Here is an 18,436-nt window from a genome sequence, read left to right on the forward strand (position 1 = left end):
GAGAAAACGGTGCAATTGCATCTATATACCAATGTCACTACACCTACACAGTCAAACAATACCAGAATCAGCTAACTGTCCAGCTTAAGAGGACAGGGGGTTGTTACACAATTAGAAACATCTTTATTCTGCTAAAACTTCTGTTTTGTCCTTAAGATACTGTTAACAAAGGTTTTCCTTGTAAACAAGAAGCTTTTGTACCTTTCAAAAACTTTCTGCGGTGGGGTTGACCTAGCACCTGCCAGGCCATCCAGGTGCAACAGCTGACACTGCTTTGAGATGCTACATCCAGGAAGATCCAGCAGGAAGTCATGCAGGCCTCCCAGCACGCCTGCTCTTTGTCAGTAGTGGTTTACTGCGATAAAACTGCCTTTACAAGAAGCTTGGGATTTATGGGAAGGTGCAAAAATAACCTTAACAAAACAACAACAAAAAAACCCAAACCAACCCACCCACATGCAGCAGGAGCTTGTATTTGTTCTGAAGCAAATGTGCTCACACCATGATTTTTCTACCAGGGCTAATAAACAGAGCAGTAGCAAGCCCCTTCAACTCCCAGGGCGTTCTTTTCTCTAGGTCTACAACACAACTCCATCCGTATCAACCTTACTGTTTATCGCACTGTGGTTAAACTCTTTTCAAAGGTGACGGATGCAATGAAGAATGCTCCAAAACATCTCAGCTACAACGTCTGCCAACAAGTCTGTGTCTGGGGCCTTCTGCAGTTACAGCTCTGAGTCCAAACCAGATTTTTGCAATGAACACTTATGGCAAAATACTGTGGTTTTATTCAAGCTGCAAGATTGTGCTTTTTTACCTGGGCTAACAGAATTACTCCAGGTTGGTGATGCTCCTTCTAGCAAAAGGAGAGGTTATGCTGCCCACTTTTACTCAGACAATTAACCCACTACCTACAGGAACTGTCATCCCAGCACTGAGGGCTGCACTGGCCAACCTGACAATCTCAAATTCTACAACTTTCACATGCTACAGAAATTAAAAGATTGTGTCTTTAAGAGCGAGCACTGCAACCTAGCCCCAGCATACCTACCAACAGCCACCATGGCCATGGATCCTGAGATGAGAACACTATTTCCTCAGTTGCACAGACTCCAGTTACCAAGCTGAAAGGCTTTCGAGTGGAAGGATGACCAAACAGTTGATGTGAAACTTGGGTGAGGAATATACCATTTTTAAGTTATGTTGTAGTATCTTTTGCCAGATTTTGCCTGCAGGCAATACATGCACAAATTAGTTCCATGCATCTGTGTACGCATACATATATATGAACAGCAGTCACTGCTCTCCTGTTCCTCATTAGGAAAGTCTGTGCCAAGTGACTTAAATGTTTACAATCTCTCGCACTCTCACCAGCATAAACTTTTTTTTTCTGCACTTGTAAAAAACAGGGTGGGTTGGGTTTGGTTTTTTTTTTTTTCAGTTAGACATTTTCAGTTAAAGGGAAGGATTTCAGTTAAAACTATCTTGCTCACATTTTGGAACCATCTCCTCATCATGTGTGTACGCAGGTGCTCGAAGGCAGTCATTTCCTGCTTGATAAAAGCATTCTGTTTTTATGTCTATCATCTGGGACATTTTTAAGCAACAGTGTAAATATGCAGTACGAAGACATGATCAAGTAAAAAGCATTTAAGTGATACTTACATAACCCAAGAGTTTTTAAACATGTGCACACACACATGTAAACAAAGATTAAAAGCTGCTGTGTTTCAATGAGGATTAGCTAATGAAACAGACTGGACATGAAAAACTTCACTTTGCTCTCACAGGCAGTAAAAAGAAACAGAACAGCTAACAACCACATCAAAAAGAAGAGTGAGGAAAGCACATCTTGGTGGAGTCTAGGGGTGAAAATACCTGAATTGCCAAGTAATCATGTTCTTAAATGCCAATATGGCATATGCCAAATATTACTGAGAAAAATACAGGGATCTGAAGCTGTATTCTTAACTCAATGGTAATGATTTTTCTAGGATATGAGAATGTGTAAATGAAAAACAACTCTTAAGGAAAGAAACGAATCTATACTCCTATTGCAAGAGTAGTGCAACAGAGCAGTTACAGCTATGACCAATATTTCCCAAGTTTCCTTTCCACTATTGACAAAGACGCTACTTTGATCCTCCCAAGCCCATTTGAACTATGTTGGTGAATTTAAAGTAACAAACAAAAACACCCTCAAACCCCACTCAAGAACTCTGCTCCCTTTGTAAATCAACATCCATCTTTAGCAGCCCAAAACAATCATAAAAACACACACTGAGCATGTTGGGAGATACAGTTTTTCTGCCTGAGGCAACCACATGCCTTATGCCTGTATTAAAAAGAGTTAGCCCATGTTATAAACACCCACACAGACTGGCATTCCTATGGCCAAGGTCTGTTTTTCTCAAAGTTTGTGGAATACACTCAGCTGGAATACCTAACCAAGTCATAACAAAGATGTTTCTCCCTGCTGTTTTTAGAATGTTAATGTATTATACAAGCACACATTTAATTCCATCCTTCCCCCATGCCTCATATGCACCAATTAATTTAGGAACATTTAAGACTCACCAACACAGCTTTAAATGCTCCGAGCTACTTGGATTACAGTAACTTGTGAAGCATCATGCCCCAAAAGACAGACTCAAGGAAATGGCAACAAATAATGAAAGGTTTTATTGTTCAAAGATTTCAAAATGCTGGAAATCCTTTTGTATTTCCCTTCGCTTCACTTTTTCCTCCCCTCCCCTGGCAGGGAATAAGGAAACAGTCAAGTTATTCTATAGCTGGTTCCCACCACCGTAATGTTCTGGTTCCCATTGAGCTGTGCATTCAAGCAAAAACAAGAACAAACATTAACAGTTCCATTCCCATCCATCTACTAGACAGGAACTCACAGATGCTTCATTATATACCTCCCACTGGCACTGATGAGGCAGAAGATTTCTATAGAAAGGAGGGGGAGACTCGGACAAAACACAAGAGTCATTGTAATTGTTCTCATTCGTAACTCTATTAGCTAATGTAAGCCAAAACATCATGCTACTTTAAGCTTTTCCTCACTGTTAAAAAATACAGGCATTGTCAACAGCATCTCAAGAACCTTTCACAGACTGTGCAAGTGTCACATACATGAGTTTAAAGACAACAGAAGGGAAAAACACATGACCATTTTGTGTAACTGGAATTTTATTTTATATATAAATACTAACAAGAGACTGAGGAATTTTGAGTCTTGCTACTTGCAATGTTGATCCTGCAATGGGACAAGCATGGGCAGGCTTGAGTCCTGCTGCAGAACTGAGGATGAGGTCTCAAGACTGACCAAGATACGTAGTGTCCTTTCACAGATTCCATACCAGAAGCCCAAGCAGCACACAGTCAGTCTTTCCTGAGGCAGAAGGCAGATTAGTCACATTCAAAATCAAAATGGATTCAGATAGTTTTCCTCTTTATCTTGGGAAACTGTTGCTTGTATCTTTGTTTTTTATTCACCTACAGCTGGAGAAAGGAGACAGAGGACAAGAGGGAGAGGGAAGGAAGGGGAAAGGAGAATTAAATATCATGGGCCTTTTCTTTCCATTGTCAAAGTGCAATTAAAACTTTTTTCCGTTGATATGGCAAGTTGATTAAAATTTATTTGAAGAACATTCTCAATACAAATTTACTTCCAGTAATTTAACTCCTCATATTACTGACATTACAGCACTAATGATTATGTTTGCTCTAGAGAACTCCTATAGTTGAACTGTATAGAAATACAAAAGGAAAAGAACACTTCAACAGTAACAAGACACCAAGTTAATTTTTTTAATAAACAAACTTTCTCAAAAATAATTCTCTTTTAATTCCCACCAAAGGCATTTTTCCTGAAGTCTCACTTACTCTGGTGTAAAGCTAGGGTAATTTAACTCAAAGAAATGGAATTACATAAATATAGAACCTGAACAGAGTGAAAATGAGATATCCTATCTTCATGGAAAAGCACAAAGCCATGTCACTTCCGTGCAACTCTTCAGCACAACAGCTGGAGAAAATTAAAGCTTGCTTCTCCCACGATGGGATGTGGTTCGAGCTGTAGTTTGTATACAATTACTGAAGACAAACATCCTACAATAAAGGAGGTGCAATGCTGTTGGGTTTGGGGCTGGAGAAATATGTTACCATCTCCAACCCAGAGTGATTTTGTCCTTGGCTGACCATTCACAATTTAGAGACCCATGCTGTGGCAAAACATTGAAGAAAATGAGACTGTCTTTATTTTAGTAACCACATTCAGCTGGAAATATTGCCAACAGTTGAAAAATACAGCAAGACTTTCAGGACTGATCTCATTTAGAATAGGCAAGTATGCCTTTCCCAAAGATCACAGCAGCATTCTCCAACCTTTGGGATTACCCAAATCCCAATGAAACATCTGGACTTCGATACCAAGTTAATAACCGGATTTGATTTCAAGCAGAAGTAAAAAATGGTCACCCCCACAGAACAGCTGAAAATTGATACTGAATTGAACTTTCACCATCTGGTTGCTCTAGGTCAAAAATCTAGCAGTTCCGTTTATTGAGCTCCTTCAGAAACAACATGTGGCAGATCAAGGAACCAGATTTCAGAATTGGCAGCACCCAGGTACTTCAAGCACCTGACCAATTACCTTCCTTCTTTAAAAAAACCCAGACAGTAAACCATCTGCAACAGTAGCCATTAGTGAGGTTTTCCCCAAAACTTACGTATATAGCATAAGTGTATTTATGATTAAAATCCTGAAGACAAATAACCTGGATATCAACTTCAGGTCCTCCTGACAGCTTTTGTACCTTTTCTTCCACCCCACCCCACCCAAAAAAAAGAAAGAAAACGTGGCTTAAGCAAAAAGCACTAACATTTCAAAAAGTGAATAAAGATCTAACAGAAATTATACTCGCATAGTAAAAAATGCTAAAATAAAAGCTATTTACAGATTTGTTTGTAATGAACCTTGATATTCGTATAGTATTCCATATACATAAACAAAAGTTCAATTTTCCTGTTTTTTTGCCATTTAGTAGCTTTGTCCTCATTCACAAGCACAATGTTTTAGTGAATTTTAGAGAAGCTTTTCTTCCTCTTGGTTTTCCTGCATATCTTTACCTCCCCCCAAAAAAAACTATTCTTCCTATTTTTTTAAAAGAATTATTTTTTAGGGCCAAATTATAAAATACTTGGAAAACAATTATTCTTAAAGACTTTATATTCATATGTCTGAAGGAAAAACTAATGTAGTAAGCAATCAGCCAGTCAACATAGCTTTTTGCCCTTGTGAGAATTAGCTATAGCAATTTAAAATACATTAAGGGAAACACATTATAAACTTGTTTTGCTTTTAAAGCTGACCATGTAACAGTGGAACAGTGTTGCTCAGCAGATGTGTGCATTCCACCACATCTGCAAACATTTGTGACTGGTGATGATGCATGAAAGAAAAAAATTGGTGCAGTTTTCTAAATCCAGACTATTTACACAGTTGGCAGTTAGGAGAAAAAAAAAAAAGATTTCTGGTAAGCGGAACACTGCATACAAAAATAACGAGGAGTCCCTACAATACTAGGATCACCTTCAAAATAAGTCTTCACCATAATGTGAAAATAATATAGGGCAAAGACAAGCACCAAGAAAACATGTTCAGAAAAGACACCCTTTATCAAATGACAACAGAGCAGGCATCATCTGATATTTTGTACTAAATTATGCCCAATTACGTCATCATTAGCAATAAAAAGCCTCAAATACAAAGCCATTTTTGTTCTATGAAATTGAGCCACCTTAAACTTGAGAGGGTGGTTTTGTTTTGCTTTTCTAGAAACTGTTAACCACCACAGGACTCGCTTGAGTTTAGAAAGCGGTCTACTGGCCAAGTCAGGACAGAACTGGCATTTCAAATTGAGTTCCTGGCTTGGAGAACTGGGAAGCGCTGCTTCCACTTCCTCCATCATTCATTCCCTACTGCTGAAGCACATCTCATTACGGAGGTGCATCAACATGAAAGAACTGGCACGTTATGGACTGTTACAGGCTTTAAGATAACACTACACCCTGGCACTGACATCTTTAAAGAAAACATACCAGCAGGGAAGAGGTTTCTTTCCCCTCCTTCATGCCTGCACAGGTATGACAAAGGCAAAGAGGTTTTTGGTATGGGAGGCAGAAGGACAAAAAAAGCCCCAAAACACCCAAACAATTTCCTTAGGGAAGAAAAAAAAACCAAACCACAAACAAAAAAAAACACCAGCCACCAACAATACATTAACAATGCCTTGCTACGTTAAGTCAGAACCCTTGGAGGAGACATGTTTACTTGCTGTACTTTACAGGTGAAGAATCTAGATTAGTTAAATAGTGTTAAGGAGCATGTATATTTTTGATAAAGTGTTACGGCAAGTAAAATTATTACCTATCTTCCCCTCTTTCTTCATTAATATGAAGATAACTACAAGTCAAACTTGCAGATGTTCAGCTTTTCCAGGTTATTTTGCTGCACATACCATTATATAGTCTATATCCTTTACCTGTTTGATTCCAAGTGATCCGGTGTTCTACTTCTGGGCTCGCTCTTCATTTGAAGCAGCATGGATTTCCAGGGGTTTGTCTCCATCTGCATCACCCTTCAGGAGGGAGAAATATGCACAAAATTTCAATTGAGGCAACCCACATTTAACGATTTTGTCAGAACAGAAACTCTCTTCAAAAGCTGAAACAAAAATGTCTTGCAAAATTAAGTGACTGGTAAGACTAATTCAGCAGTATAATATACTCAAATATTATCTTCTCCCAGTTTCTAGATTTTAGTTCTCCTGTAGTTAGCCAAGCAATTAAAGGATTTAAAAGAACAAATAGTTCAACAGAAATGCTTTAATTGACTCATTTTGCCTGCACTAATAACAAAGGATGAATTCCCACAGAGTAGTTGTTATTTTGCATTCTCTGAATTCTGTGTGGATTTATACAATAGCTCTCTTTTAGTATGTATCCTTTGAGAGAGTGTTCTCACACTTTCCTTGAAACAAATTATAGAAATCAAAGAATGAAAGGAGGCTTGTTAGAGTGTCTGGTCTATCTATTTGCCAAGCATGCTGTAACGAACAGGCATTTGATTATAGTTTTAAATAGAGATCAATAAAAAATACTTACAGGGCCACACACATCACTAGGGGTCTGAAGCACATGACATACAAGGCTGTGGGTCTGTTCAGCCCGGTGAAGACCAGACAAAGGGGGAACCTAATTGCTATCCACAGTTCCTTAATGGGCATTTACAAAACTGGAAGAGCTAGGCTCTTCTCAGAGGTTCACACCTAAAGGACATGGAGCAAATGACACAGGAGCGTGGCAAAAACAGCCCGAATTATCACACCACTGATCAAGCACTGGAGCAGGTTTTCCAGAGAACTATTTCAATCTCCATCCTTGGAAATATTCAGCACTTGACTGTACAAGGCCTGAGCCACCAAATGTTGCACCCAGCCTCAATTATTCTTAAATTCTACGCTTGAAAATTAAATTGTATTTTCTTTTTATTCTAAAAAGATATTTTTAGCAATATGACGGAAAACCTAACAAAAGAAGCCAGAAGAGGCTGAAAAACATAAACATTTCACAGGATGGGTCAAATTTACATCCCAGCACAAATTAAACACTATGAATAAGGCACCAAGCCTTTGAGACCCTGCATATGCTCCTCTGGAGTACAGACTCAATACATCAAGATTCAATTATGAAGATAATCTTTAAATTTCTTATTAAAAATATGCCTAGCAAGACCCTTAAAAGCTAATTCTTTCTTTCAAAAGACCCATTTTGTTTTGATCACTACCCAGGATATTTCATAGTATAGGACATCACATCCACAAACCACACCCTTTTCAAAATAATGATCTACTCTGTAATTTTCCTGTACAGGAGCTTGTAAATTACGACATTTTACTACAATTTATAACGAATAATCTGACTCATAATGCCTCATCTCAGATTACTCAGTACCTAACAAATGAACTAAAAATAAGCCATTCAGAGAGAGTTCTACGCTTTTCCACTTACTTGTTTTAACTTGTAAAAAGCAAATACCATACAGGTAAGCTTTTTTTTTGTCCTGAAAGAGGAAAAAACCCCACCAAAAGCAACACACACACACACAGAGGAAAACAGGAGTTCTTGCTCAGTTCCTTTGTGTCTGTGAGCTCTGTAGATCTCATCATAGGGCTTCTCTTCACTAGATCTATTAAACCCAAGTTATTTAATTCAAGCCAATCCATTACTAAACTGTCACTCCTCACACAAACTCCTTTGTTGAACTGTTTTTTTAAATCCACCCACTGTATGTGCCCACTCCATAAATGGTGAGCCTGAGCAAGACTGACCAAGCAGCAATACCGGTAGCCAGAAAAGGACATCCTTTGAGCTGGCACAGGAAATAAACATATCTCATTTTTCAACTAAGTATATCAAAGTCTTCCAGTCACAGTCAAAACCAGATCAGAAGCACAAAATGTGTTTAGATCAATGACCCAGGAGACAAATCTCCTCTGTGCCATAATGCCCTCTCATAATTAGTGGCAGGCACATATTCAAGACTGTCTTTCTGGCTCAGCACAACCACTCCATAATATATCTGGGTGGCCAGAGGAGTTCATGTATCAGAGCTCTATCCTACAGCAGAAGGGGAAATATTTTGCATTTTTAGTCTTCTGACAGTTTCAACCAAAAGGTCACTGATAAAAAAAAAAAAAAATCTAACATGTTCATTAGCAAACTGTTCAAATACACTGGGATTCCATAGGATAAAAAAAAAAATCATCATTATTTGACATTGAAAATCATATTGGAACTAAGGAGACAATGCTTTTTGTAAGGTTTCAGTACGTGATTTAAAACCACCCTGATTTAGCTCACAGTATCTAACAGGGATAAATCGAGACCTAAACTTTAAACAACAAACTTAAAAATCCACAATGATTTCTCTGAAAATTTTCCTTCCATACAGAGAAAAGTGCCCCAAAACAACCTAGCCTAATGCCAAAACACCCCAAATGTGGTGGCTTTTTTCTCACATTACAGCCTAGCCAGATGCTAGCTTCTGTTGCTACCTCTGAAAAACTCTTGCAGATGGCCAGGCCCCTTTACACTGGCACCTAACCATGGAAATTTTAACTCCAAAGGTAGGTATACATCTCTTATGCTTATGAAGAACACTTGAAAGGTGGAGCCTGAGCATCAGAAAAACAACAGCTGCAAAAGAAAAAAGGCCTATCTGGGCTCACAGATTTATAATTTACCTTCTATCCTGTCCTCTCTTCTTTGCAGTGTATTAAGAATAAAAAGAACATCACTGGGTTACCTTATTCACCCTTCCCCAGTCAACCAATAACTTACTCTCACTTTTAGTTGAGCTTGACCTTAACTCTCAAAAGTAAGAGTAACGTTTGAAAAAGTGCTTCAAAGTTACCCTTAAAAAGCCCAACTGTTTGCAGGCGGAGTAGGTTCTTTCTTTCCCACCTCTAACACATCTAAACTCACCACTGCCCATACTAAGGATCCAATCCAAAAGTAGTAATAATTTTTACAGGCTTTGCTCTGTTATTGTTCTTACTACCAAACGATAAAAGGAGAGCATAAGACAGGGAACGCTATCTTCTGTCAGTAGATATTTATCTTTTAGTTCAGATGACCTGCTTGTCTGTTCAGAAGCTACCAAAGGTAAGTCTTATAAAGCATTTGCTGTGGAAAGAAGCTCACTCAGCTGCTTATTGTGAGCACCCTGTAAAACGCAAGTGACTTGAAAACTCTCCTCTTACAACACAGTTAAGGTTTGCTACGGTCATAACCTATGATGCTGATGGTAAAGCTCCCCAGTCAACACACTGACACCACAACATCCACCAGAGCTTTAAGGTGAGGAAAGTTGATCTCCATGATTTCCCTGATGCTTGTTCTGAGCAAGCACAGGAAACCACCACCCAAAGCTGAGCAGTCTTTGCACTTGGAAGTACTTGTCACCAGCTAGCACTTGTAATAATGAAAACCAAACAATAAGCTGCAAGAGGTTTTTTTCCATCTCTGAAGCTGTTTAAACAATTAAGTGACAGACAGGAAGAAGGGGAAAAAAATAATCAATTTTCTGCAAGATCTTAGTACTGGTTGGACCAAAGTGGGAAGGAACACACACGTGAATAAAGGAACAAGACCTGAAAAGGAGGGTGTTTTTAGAGCCCTAACGCTGTTCCGGTTTTTCACATTTTGGCCACTTATGTAAAAACAAAGGCTGCACAATTCAGTGTCAGGGGAAGAGGCAGAATCCAGAATAGCTGAAAATACAGCAGAGGTCTTTTGAGTGGTATAAAGACAAGGCGAAGTGAGAACTAACTGAATTTGTTTGTCTATGTGTTTCAATACATATTAGCTCACTGGCTGGAACAAAACCTGGGTTTAAGTGATTTGGTGCCTCAACACACACCCCTGTCACTCAGAAGACAAAGTCATTATAGTAAAAGAGATAACCCTGCAGAACAATATAACAGTACAAATTACGGAAGTATCGAAACCAGCAACAGAAGAGGAAGGGCAGAAAGGCTACATTTCATAAACATGAAACGAGCTGACTGACAAACAGGACCCGATGGTTAGAAACTTACAGGTGGTATGTTTTGAACTGTGGCTTTGAAATACTGATCTTTAAGCAGTTTTCTGTAAATAAGTTATAATCCTTTGCATAGAAAGCCACAGTCCTTAAGTTTATGCTGTTGCACAAAATCCCTAAGCTGCTATGGTTCGTCCATCCCTCTGATCTAAGGACAGGTATTAAAGCTGATAAACTCAGCCAGTATTAAACAGAGATTGCTGTGGTAAAAAAACAAAACAAAATAAAAAACCCCAGAAGCTGCAATTCACTGGCTTAACAGTTCAGTTAGTTCAACACTTTCACAGGCACAAAGAAGAAAACAAATGATCTTGCATGAACTATGACATTACTGGGCAGAGCAGAGGGACCAGTTAAGACACCAGGGTGGGTAGGGAACCAGTCACAAAGACTAGCTGAAGGCAATGCAGCGTATTAGCCTTCATAATTGCAAAGCCCCAGTAATAAAAGTTTGATGCCACTTAGGGCTACATAAAAGGGTTTCAAACACATAATTCTAAAAAACTGCATAAAAGGCGTAAGTTGGTATGATTCTCCATACATTTTGCACACTAACTCTAAAATAAACAAGGTTTGAGGGACACCTTCCATGTCACTATCATTTCCTCTGAAGATTTACAACCTGATAAGTGCTAATACTAATTCCACTGATTTTTGTGGAATTACTTCCTATGAGTAAAGATCACTCAAGTAAGCAGGAGATTTTCAGAAGATAAACCCCTTAAAATATACCTGGCCTCCCAATCAGATGGTTGCATTTCTTCTACCATCGCTACCTGGGGGAAGAAGTAGAGAAGCTGTCCACTTTGTATCAAGGTAAAGTATACAGAAGCTGAATAACTACTCCTGCTGTTCCGTATTAGGACAAGGATTCATCCTTCTGGGAATCAAAAATGTGAACACTGATTTTTACTGACAGTACTTGGTGTAGTTTTAGTAGAGGCTGTTCATCCTGACATCCTGCAGAGCTGGCTCCTTCAGCAAGCCAGTTTCAGGATACCAGAATGCTATACTGTGAACAGTGTACTCAAAACCTTATTGGGCTGACTTGCTGTATGGAGGGGTTTCCAGCCACAGTGTTTTAAAATGTAGCAGCAGAAGGTCCTGGAATTCATCCTTCTTGGCAGAACTTAGACTTCAGTTGCTATGACCTCAATTTGGCGCAGGTTTTTGTTTCATAAAACCTTCAGAAAATTAACATACCACATCTATTTTAATGACATATTGCTGCAAAAACATGAAGCTATGCACAGCTGTGGTACCTATGACTATCAGATTATGAGCAATGTAACACATTAACACAAGCCAAGAAGAGCCACCCATATATTGCTTGACTATTTGCAAGAATCTTTTGTGTAGCAACAGGAAAATGCTACAGTGAATGTCACAAAAACAAAAAACATCTTTTGCTCTGGCACGGTTTCACGAAATGGGTTACATCTGCTGTAACAACTCAAGAATAATATTTATATTTGCCTTCACTAGTTAAGGAATCTAGCTGCCTAGTATGACAATAATAAATAAATATACAAAACTAACCCATTCTTTCACAGGGCTGTCAAATTAAGACAGACGCCCCAGAATGTATCCTAGAATGCTTTGCCAATTTTAGTACATCATAGTTAGAAGTATTTATTTTCTTCCATAACACTTCTGTATCAGTAAAAGCTCCAATAAAAATACAACTTAAACAGGAATTCTTTTGCTGGAAAAGTTGATTGAATCCACCAAATCAGTATCATCTGCATGAATAAAAAGTATTTTTTTGCATTAGTATAACCATACAGCATTAGAGAGACTAAAAAAGTTTTTCTGGGTTAGATTTCACCTCTCACTTCTCATGTTAGGGACATACCAGTGCTTGTATGCATAAAAAAAAAGGCAGAAGTTTTCATTATTAACTGTGACTGACCACATCCTGATAAAGTATCACAAGACTTTTTTTAAAAACAAAACCCACAAGACAATTTAAAAACTACTAAAAAACTAACACACACACACAAAAGTCTCAACTATGTATTTTATACTGCTTCACCAATGCAGGCAAAACGAAGTTTCAGAGCAGACTTCTTCCATTAGAAATACTTTACAGTCCACTTCTAGTGAATTCAAAAGCATGTGACTTTTTACAACTGCTGTTCACCTTCTCTAAACACTAGGGAGACAATACCGTCTCTTTAACAACTTCAGAGAATAAATAATGAGGCTGTATGCTCCAGTGGTAATAGATCACTGAACATCTGAAATGCAGGCAATTCCATGAAGTGCGTAGTGGTTCTTCATTCGAGTCACAGGATTTTTGGGTCTTGCCTAATCCACCAAGTTAAGTAGCAACAGTTTGCACTAGCAATATCTGAACAATAAGATGAACTTCAGGAGGAAACCATTCAGTGACAATTCACTCCTTTGTGCAATTAACATATTTTGGCAACCAAGGGGTGCGATTTAAAGATTCTGCAAGGAGGAAGAGAAAGAAGTGTGTTTACTTAGTGGCCTCTGCAATTTTACCATGTCGTTTGTTTTTCTGCTGAGGTAGCAAGTGCTTGAATAAGCCTTATAATAAGATGAAAGCTTCAGAAGTTTTTGCCTTCCAATAACAACCAAATGTTTCCTTTTGAAAGCCTGTGACACAATAAAATAAAAAGCTCAGCTAATTTTTACTGATACTGTCAGTTTGTCTTTCTGAAACAGTGTTGCCTACTTTTTTGAGATACTTTTTGACAGCCTAGGTTTTAGGAAAGGTACAGTATAATTGACTAACCTTTGTTTATTCAAAGAGCTATACAAATGCATTTACTGGAGGCACCTAGGGCCAATACAGGAGGAGAATCCACTGAAAGTCTGCATTCTCATAGACTCAGCAACTGACAGGACACATGAGCGTTTCCCCAAACGGTTCGGAACTAGTCCCACACCTAGACCTACCCAGAGAACTTGATCCCAGACCTTCAATCTATAAAAGTGCAATTGCCCATTTTGGAGAACATATCCCTCTCAGTGGCTGTCCCTCTTACATCTTAGCCCTCTGGGTTGAAAATACCATGTTCTGGTCAGATAGGACTTCAGGTTTACAACCACCCAGAAGCTACACATCATTGTCAACGTACTATGAACTACTACCGGTTGACAACTATGGCTCAATCAGGAGGTCCACAGCAAAAGACTAAGACTTTCTGCTGGTTCAAAGTTGTTTTCAAATTACCTGTTAGTTTTGCCAGGCTACATTAAACAAGTAAAGAGACAGGGAGCAGTCTGCAGCTAGGGCAGCAGTTTGTATCAATAAAACAAGGATAATGCTTAGAAATCAGGAATTAAAGTTACTTCTAAACTCGCCATCTTTAAAACCACAGCAGCTTTATGTTACACACCTTAACTTTTATTTCTTTAAGCAGCAGTTAAAAAAATTCCCTAAAAACCTTTCAGGCTCTCCCTGGCACACATTTAATCAACTTGCACCGTTCTCCAGTCTCTTACGCTCTGCTGCATTGAGCCATCTACATATATTCCCTAGAAGTCAGTTGCCTATCTGTCTCGGAGAGGAACAACTACAGAGACAGCTTCCTCCTGTGTGGTAACAGAAATATCTAGTAGATAAAACCCAAAAACATCATTAAGACATTTAAGTCCAGAAGGTTCAGGCAGGTTGTAAATTATGATCTGGACATTACATAATATAATGACTCATCATAACAAGTTCCCATTTCTTCACAAGTTGGTGCTAATCTTCAACTAATACCATTAATCAATCACACTACACTTATTTTGAAACTTGGTAGCATTTTGTAGAATGCAAAATGCATCTGAAGCAGCAAAATACAATCATTTCTGATTTGGGGGGAGTGGTATTTATGAATATTTGCTCTGTAGGGGAAAATAAGGAAAGCTGCTCCATTCTAAAGCTGAGTAAGCATGCAGGTGTCCACTTAGTTTTGTTTAGCAATGTTAATTCAAAAATGCTATTTTAAAAGAAACCTCAGTGCTTGCCAAACTCTGGAAAACAAAGCCATATGTTAGCACTTGCTCTGTCATCAGATGCGTCTGCTTCATGTAAGACACAACAGTAATGCCAGACTAAAAAGAAAAAAGTGACTTGCAGAAAATAAAGATGAACATTATTCTAACTAAAAAAAAAAACAAAGGGGGGGGGGAAATTACGTATATGAATGTTAGTCTAACCCCTCATACAGTGTTCAACAATTGGAAATCTAGAAAGCAGAAACTTTCAGCAATGACTGCGCTTGGTACCTCACCAGGATGCCCAGTTCAAGGCGGATTCAAAAGAAACTCAATTTGTATTGTCAGTCTTTTGGATTAGAACTGATTAAACTAAAGTTTCCTAAAATAGGGCTGTAAGTAATAAACCACACAGCCAGTTATCTATGACTAAATCCTTAAGAACTGCATATCCCTAAATATGACTAGATAGTAACATTTAATAGAGCAGCACACAATGACATCATCATGTCACAGCAAGTGTTCACATGAACATTCAAAGGAAAAAAACCACAATGGGAACAAATTGGAAACAGTTCTATTTTTTTGCTTTTGGAGAGGAAATATGTAATAAAAAATTTCAGATTTTTAAGATGGAGCTTGTCAAATTAAATTACTTTTAAAAAAAGGGTTGTTTCTTCTTTACTTAAGACTGTAAGAGCCTTGGTCCCTAGCATTCCAATCACAATACTCCCAACTTCCCTATTAAAGTTATATTTATATATATGAATATAAATCTATATATATAAATTTAGTAAATCACACTGATGATTACTTCCAAACATCATTTCTGAAAGTATAACTTGAAACAAGCTTAATATTTTTCCACAGCTTAGAAAGATGGAAAGAAATCTTTGTCTTCAGAAATAAAAGCTGAGTCAGAGTGGAGTAAAACCCACCACTGTTTGTATAGTCTTTGTCTGAAAAACGCAGTGGTAAGTTCAGAAATCAGAAGTTCCTCAGACTTCTTACCTTACCACTTTTCTCCCCAGATTTCTTCTTCTTAGGATTATCTTTCCAGAGAGATTCTACAGCAATGTATCCCTGAAGACTCCAGTCATATAGCTGTGTACCAGCAACCTTTGAAACAAAAAGATATTAGAAAGCATTAATTTCACCTGGGAAATACTATTTTGCTTCTTGTTTAAGTGGAAGTAGTCTCAAAACACAAGATTCTTAACATCTTTCTGTTCAGGCTCAAGGTGTACAGCATTAACAAACACCTGGGGGGGGGGGGGGGCAGGGAGGCAGGAAGACACATGAGGAATAAGAAAAGTTGACTTGCTTAAAAACTGTTTCAAGACTACCTGAAGATACAACTGTATAAAAGGAGGTGGAGTGATGAAGCATGGAAACAATTCTGGTTTTCTTAGTATTCAACAGATTTCCATATGAAAATTATTTCTTAATTTGACCATACTCATTTAAAGACCAAAAAAACCCCCAACCAAAACCCCACAAGCAAGCCCTGCTTTGTTACTATTTTACATTTTCACTGTTTTGACAGAACAGTAAGAGTACCCCTTTGTTTCTTTTTATTTGATATTTAGAAGAAAGCCCCAATTTGCTGATAGATGATTGTAATGAAAAGAGTCGTCAATTCTCAAAACAGAAGACAGGTAGTAAAGACAGTGTTTGCTATATCACACCAACAGATAAAACCCCTAAACCTAACAAAAGAGTATCTCCTGTTGGATAATATGGAACTGTAATATTCATAGCATCCTTTAAATCTCAAGGGTTAGGTTTTTACAGCTCTAGGCTCAGGGCAGTACTCACTTTCATATCACTATTAGTTTTCTTACAAATGAAGAACAGCAAAACCGGACAATTTGCCCAACTAGGCAGCTATTAAACTTATGACATCAAGAAATAAAAAGGTATTACCCTATCTCCCACAGCAGGCAAAGCTGCAAAAATCAAAGCCATGAGAACAGTGCAAGCATAAAAGACATTTGCGAAACAGTTCTCTCACAAGTTTCTTCCAGCCTCCAACAAATCACTGCACAGAGATTTCCTGAGCCAGAATTGATTTCTATGTGTATAACGTCGAAGGAATTTCCCTTCTATGAACTTGTTGCACTTTCCCTTGAACCCCTTGCAAATTTCTAACATTCACAACACCCTGTGCCAAAAAGTTCTACTGCTGGGCACGCAAGGTATGAAGAACCACTTCCTTCAGTTTGTCTGAACAACATTGAGCACACCAGTTAACATACCACAATGGTAAGAAATGTGCTTCTGGCCAGAGATCACATTAAAACCTTACAGAAGGTGCTATTAAATCATAATAATTAAGAGAAAACAAACCCAAAACAGCAACTACATTTCTGAGTCACAAATAAATCCAAACTATGTCTGTTTTAAATACAAAGAACTAGCATATTTGTCACCACATTTGACAATTACAGTTATACTGTGGTTTTAAACAAGTCTGTATGATGCACTGAGTTTTCTCTGTATTTGAGGGTGATAAAGGTCATCAGAAAAAAGTACATCAACTGCTCCAGGGATGAATGTGTTAAATCTCAAAAATCCCTCAATTCAAACATTACAGCTATAAACTGTTATCTTCTTTTTCAGTATCAGGAGTGCTCATTCTCATGTGCCTCAACAAAATAGTTCTGAAAGGCAGAGGAGCCTATGGCTCACCTGGAAGGATAGTGAGATCAGTTGCGCATGCAGTACAAACTTATAAGGACTGAAAAATAACAACTATAAACAAACAAACAGAGCGGTTTGTCTGCAATGTTACAGAGGACACAGCCATCAGCATAAAATCAGAAAGAACTACAGCTATCCATAAGTTATTTCTTGTTCCTGCTTAAAAATACTCTGTTAAAATAGATTAAACCACTACATAGCTAACATTACAAACTTTAAAAAGTATTCTTATAGGAGTCATACAATCAAGTGAATTACAAACTGTGCTGAGACACTGATCATTCACATTGCTGGAGTAAAGCGGCTACATCACAAGGTACAGCAACCCAGATAGTTTAGTCTGCCACAGTCAACCAGTGTTTCAACACTGTACACTCCTCCTAAGAGCTGGGACCCGCGCACACGTTCACAGTTTGCATGAGCTGAAAAATACAGTTCTAGACAGACTGTAAGCTGTATGTTACAGGGTCAAGAGGAACACAGTCAAGAAATTTTTAGAAGTACCCAATGCGTGTCCTCTTACGAATGCAACACTAGAGTCATTTGTTAGGGTCTTCTTCCACACCACTCTCTCACGAAGCAGTTGAAGAGGAAGCAGGTGGGTGCTGCAGTTGCCACCACGATTTTTGGGAGTGGCAGTTCAAACCAGGAAAAGTAAAAGGAACAATAATAATAGAAGCCATTCAACCCTTCAAAGCATTCATTCAAACATTCATACAAAGAGTTCCTTTCAAAGAGGGATAAGTTTTTTCCATGCAGTCATCTGGATTTCTTAACTTCTGGAAGACAACAATTTCCATCTCGTTTGTGTTAAATTACAACATGCTAAAATACCATCTCTGTTCAATGCAACATTAAGTAAGTTTGTATGCTAGAATTTGAACAAACAAGTTCAAAAGTTAGACTGAGTGGTTCTCAACTGGGACTCTGAAATAGTTAGAAACTGACCTTGGGCCAAACACACCCCTACTAGGCACTACTGGGCTAGCATCAGCAGTCTCTAAAGCCTAATTTGCATGTAAACGAACTCCCACATTGTAATTCCACACAGGACCGTAAGCATGTAACATTGACTATAACGTATGTTTTATGTCAAGGTTATCG

At 38.3% G+C, this 18,436-nt stretch overlaps 1 protein-coding gene across 6 annotated transcripts in view; it reads right to left on the bottom strand.

Moving 5' to 3' along the window:
• Window positions 1-3,177: 3,177 nt before the first annotated feature.
• The window catches only part of APOO (apolipoprotein O), a 32,533-nt gene continuing 17,274 nt past the window's right edge, over window positions 3,178-18,436 (bottom strand). For all 6 annotated transcript variants that reach the window (XM_055802058.1, XM_055802056.1, XM_055802057.1 and 3 more), the window contains 3 exons: window positions 15,641-15,748; window positions 6,552-6,647; window positions 3,178-3,507 (listed from right to left, as the gene is read on the bottom strand). In XM_055802058.1, the coding sequence (XP_055658033.1) occupies window positions 6,579-6,647; window positions 15,641-15,748 (177 nt within the window). In that variant the 3' untranslated portion in view covers window positions 3,178-3,507; window positions 6,552-6,578. The remainder of the gene's footprint in view (window positions 3,508-6,551; window positions 6,648-15,640; window positions 15,749-18,436) is intronic.

The sequence above is a fragment of the Falco peregrinus genome, chromosome 4 (assembly GCF_023634155.1).
Source record: "Falco peregrinus isolate bFalPer1 chromosome 4, bFalPer1.pri, whole genome shotgun sequence".
Lineage (NCBI taxonomy): Eukaryota > Metazoa > Chordata > Aves > Falconiformes > Falconidae > Falco > Falco peregrinus.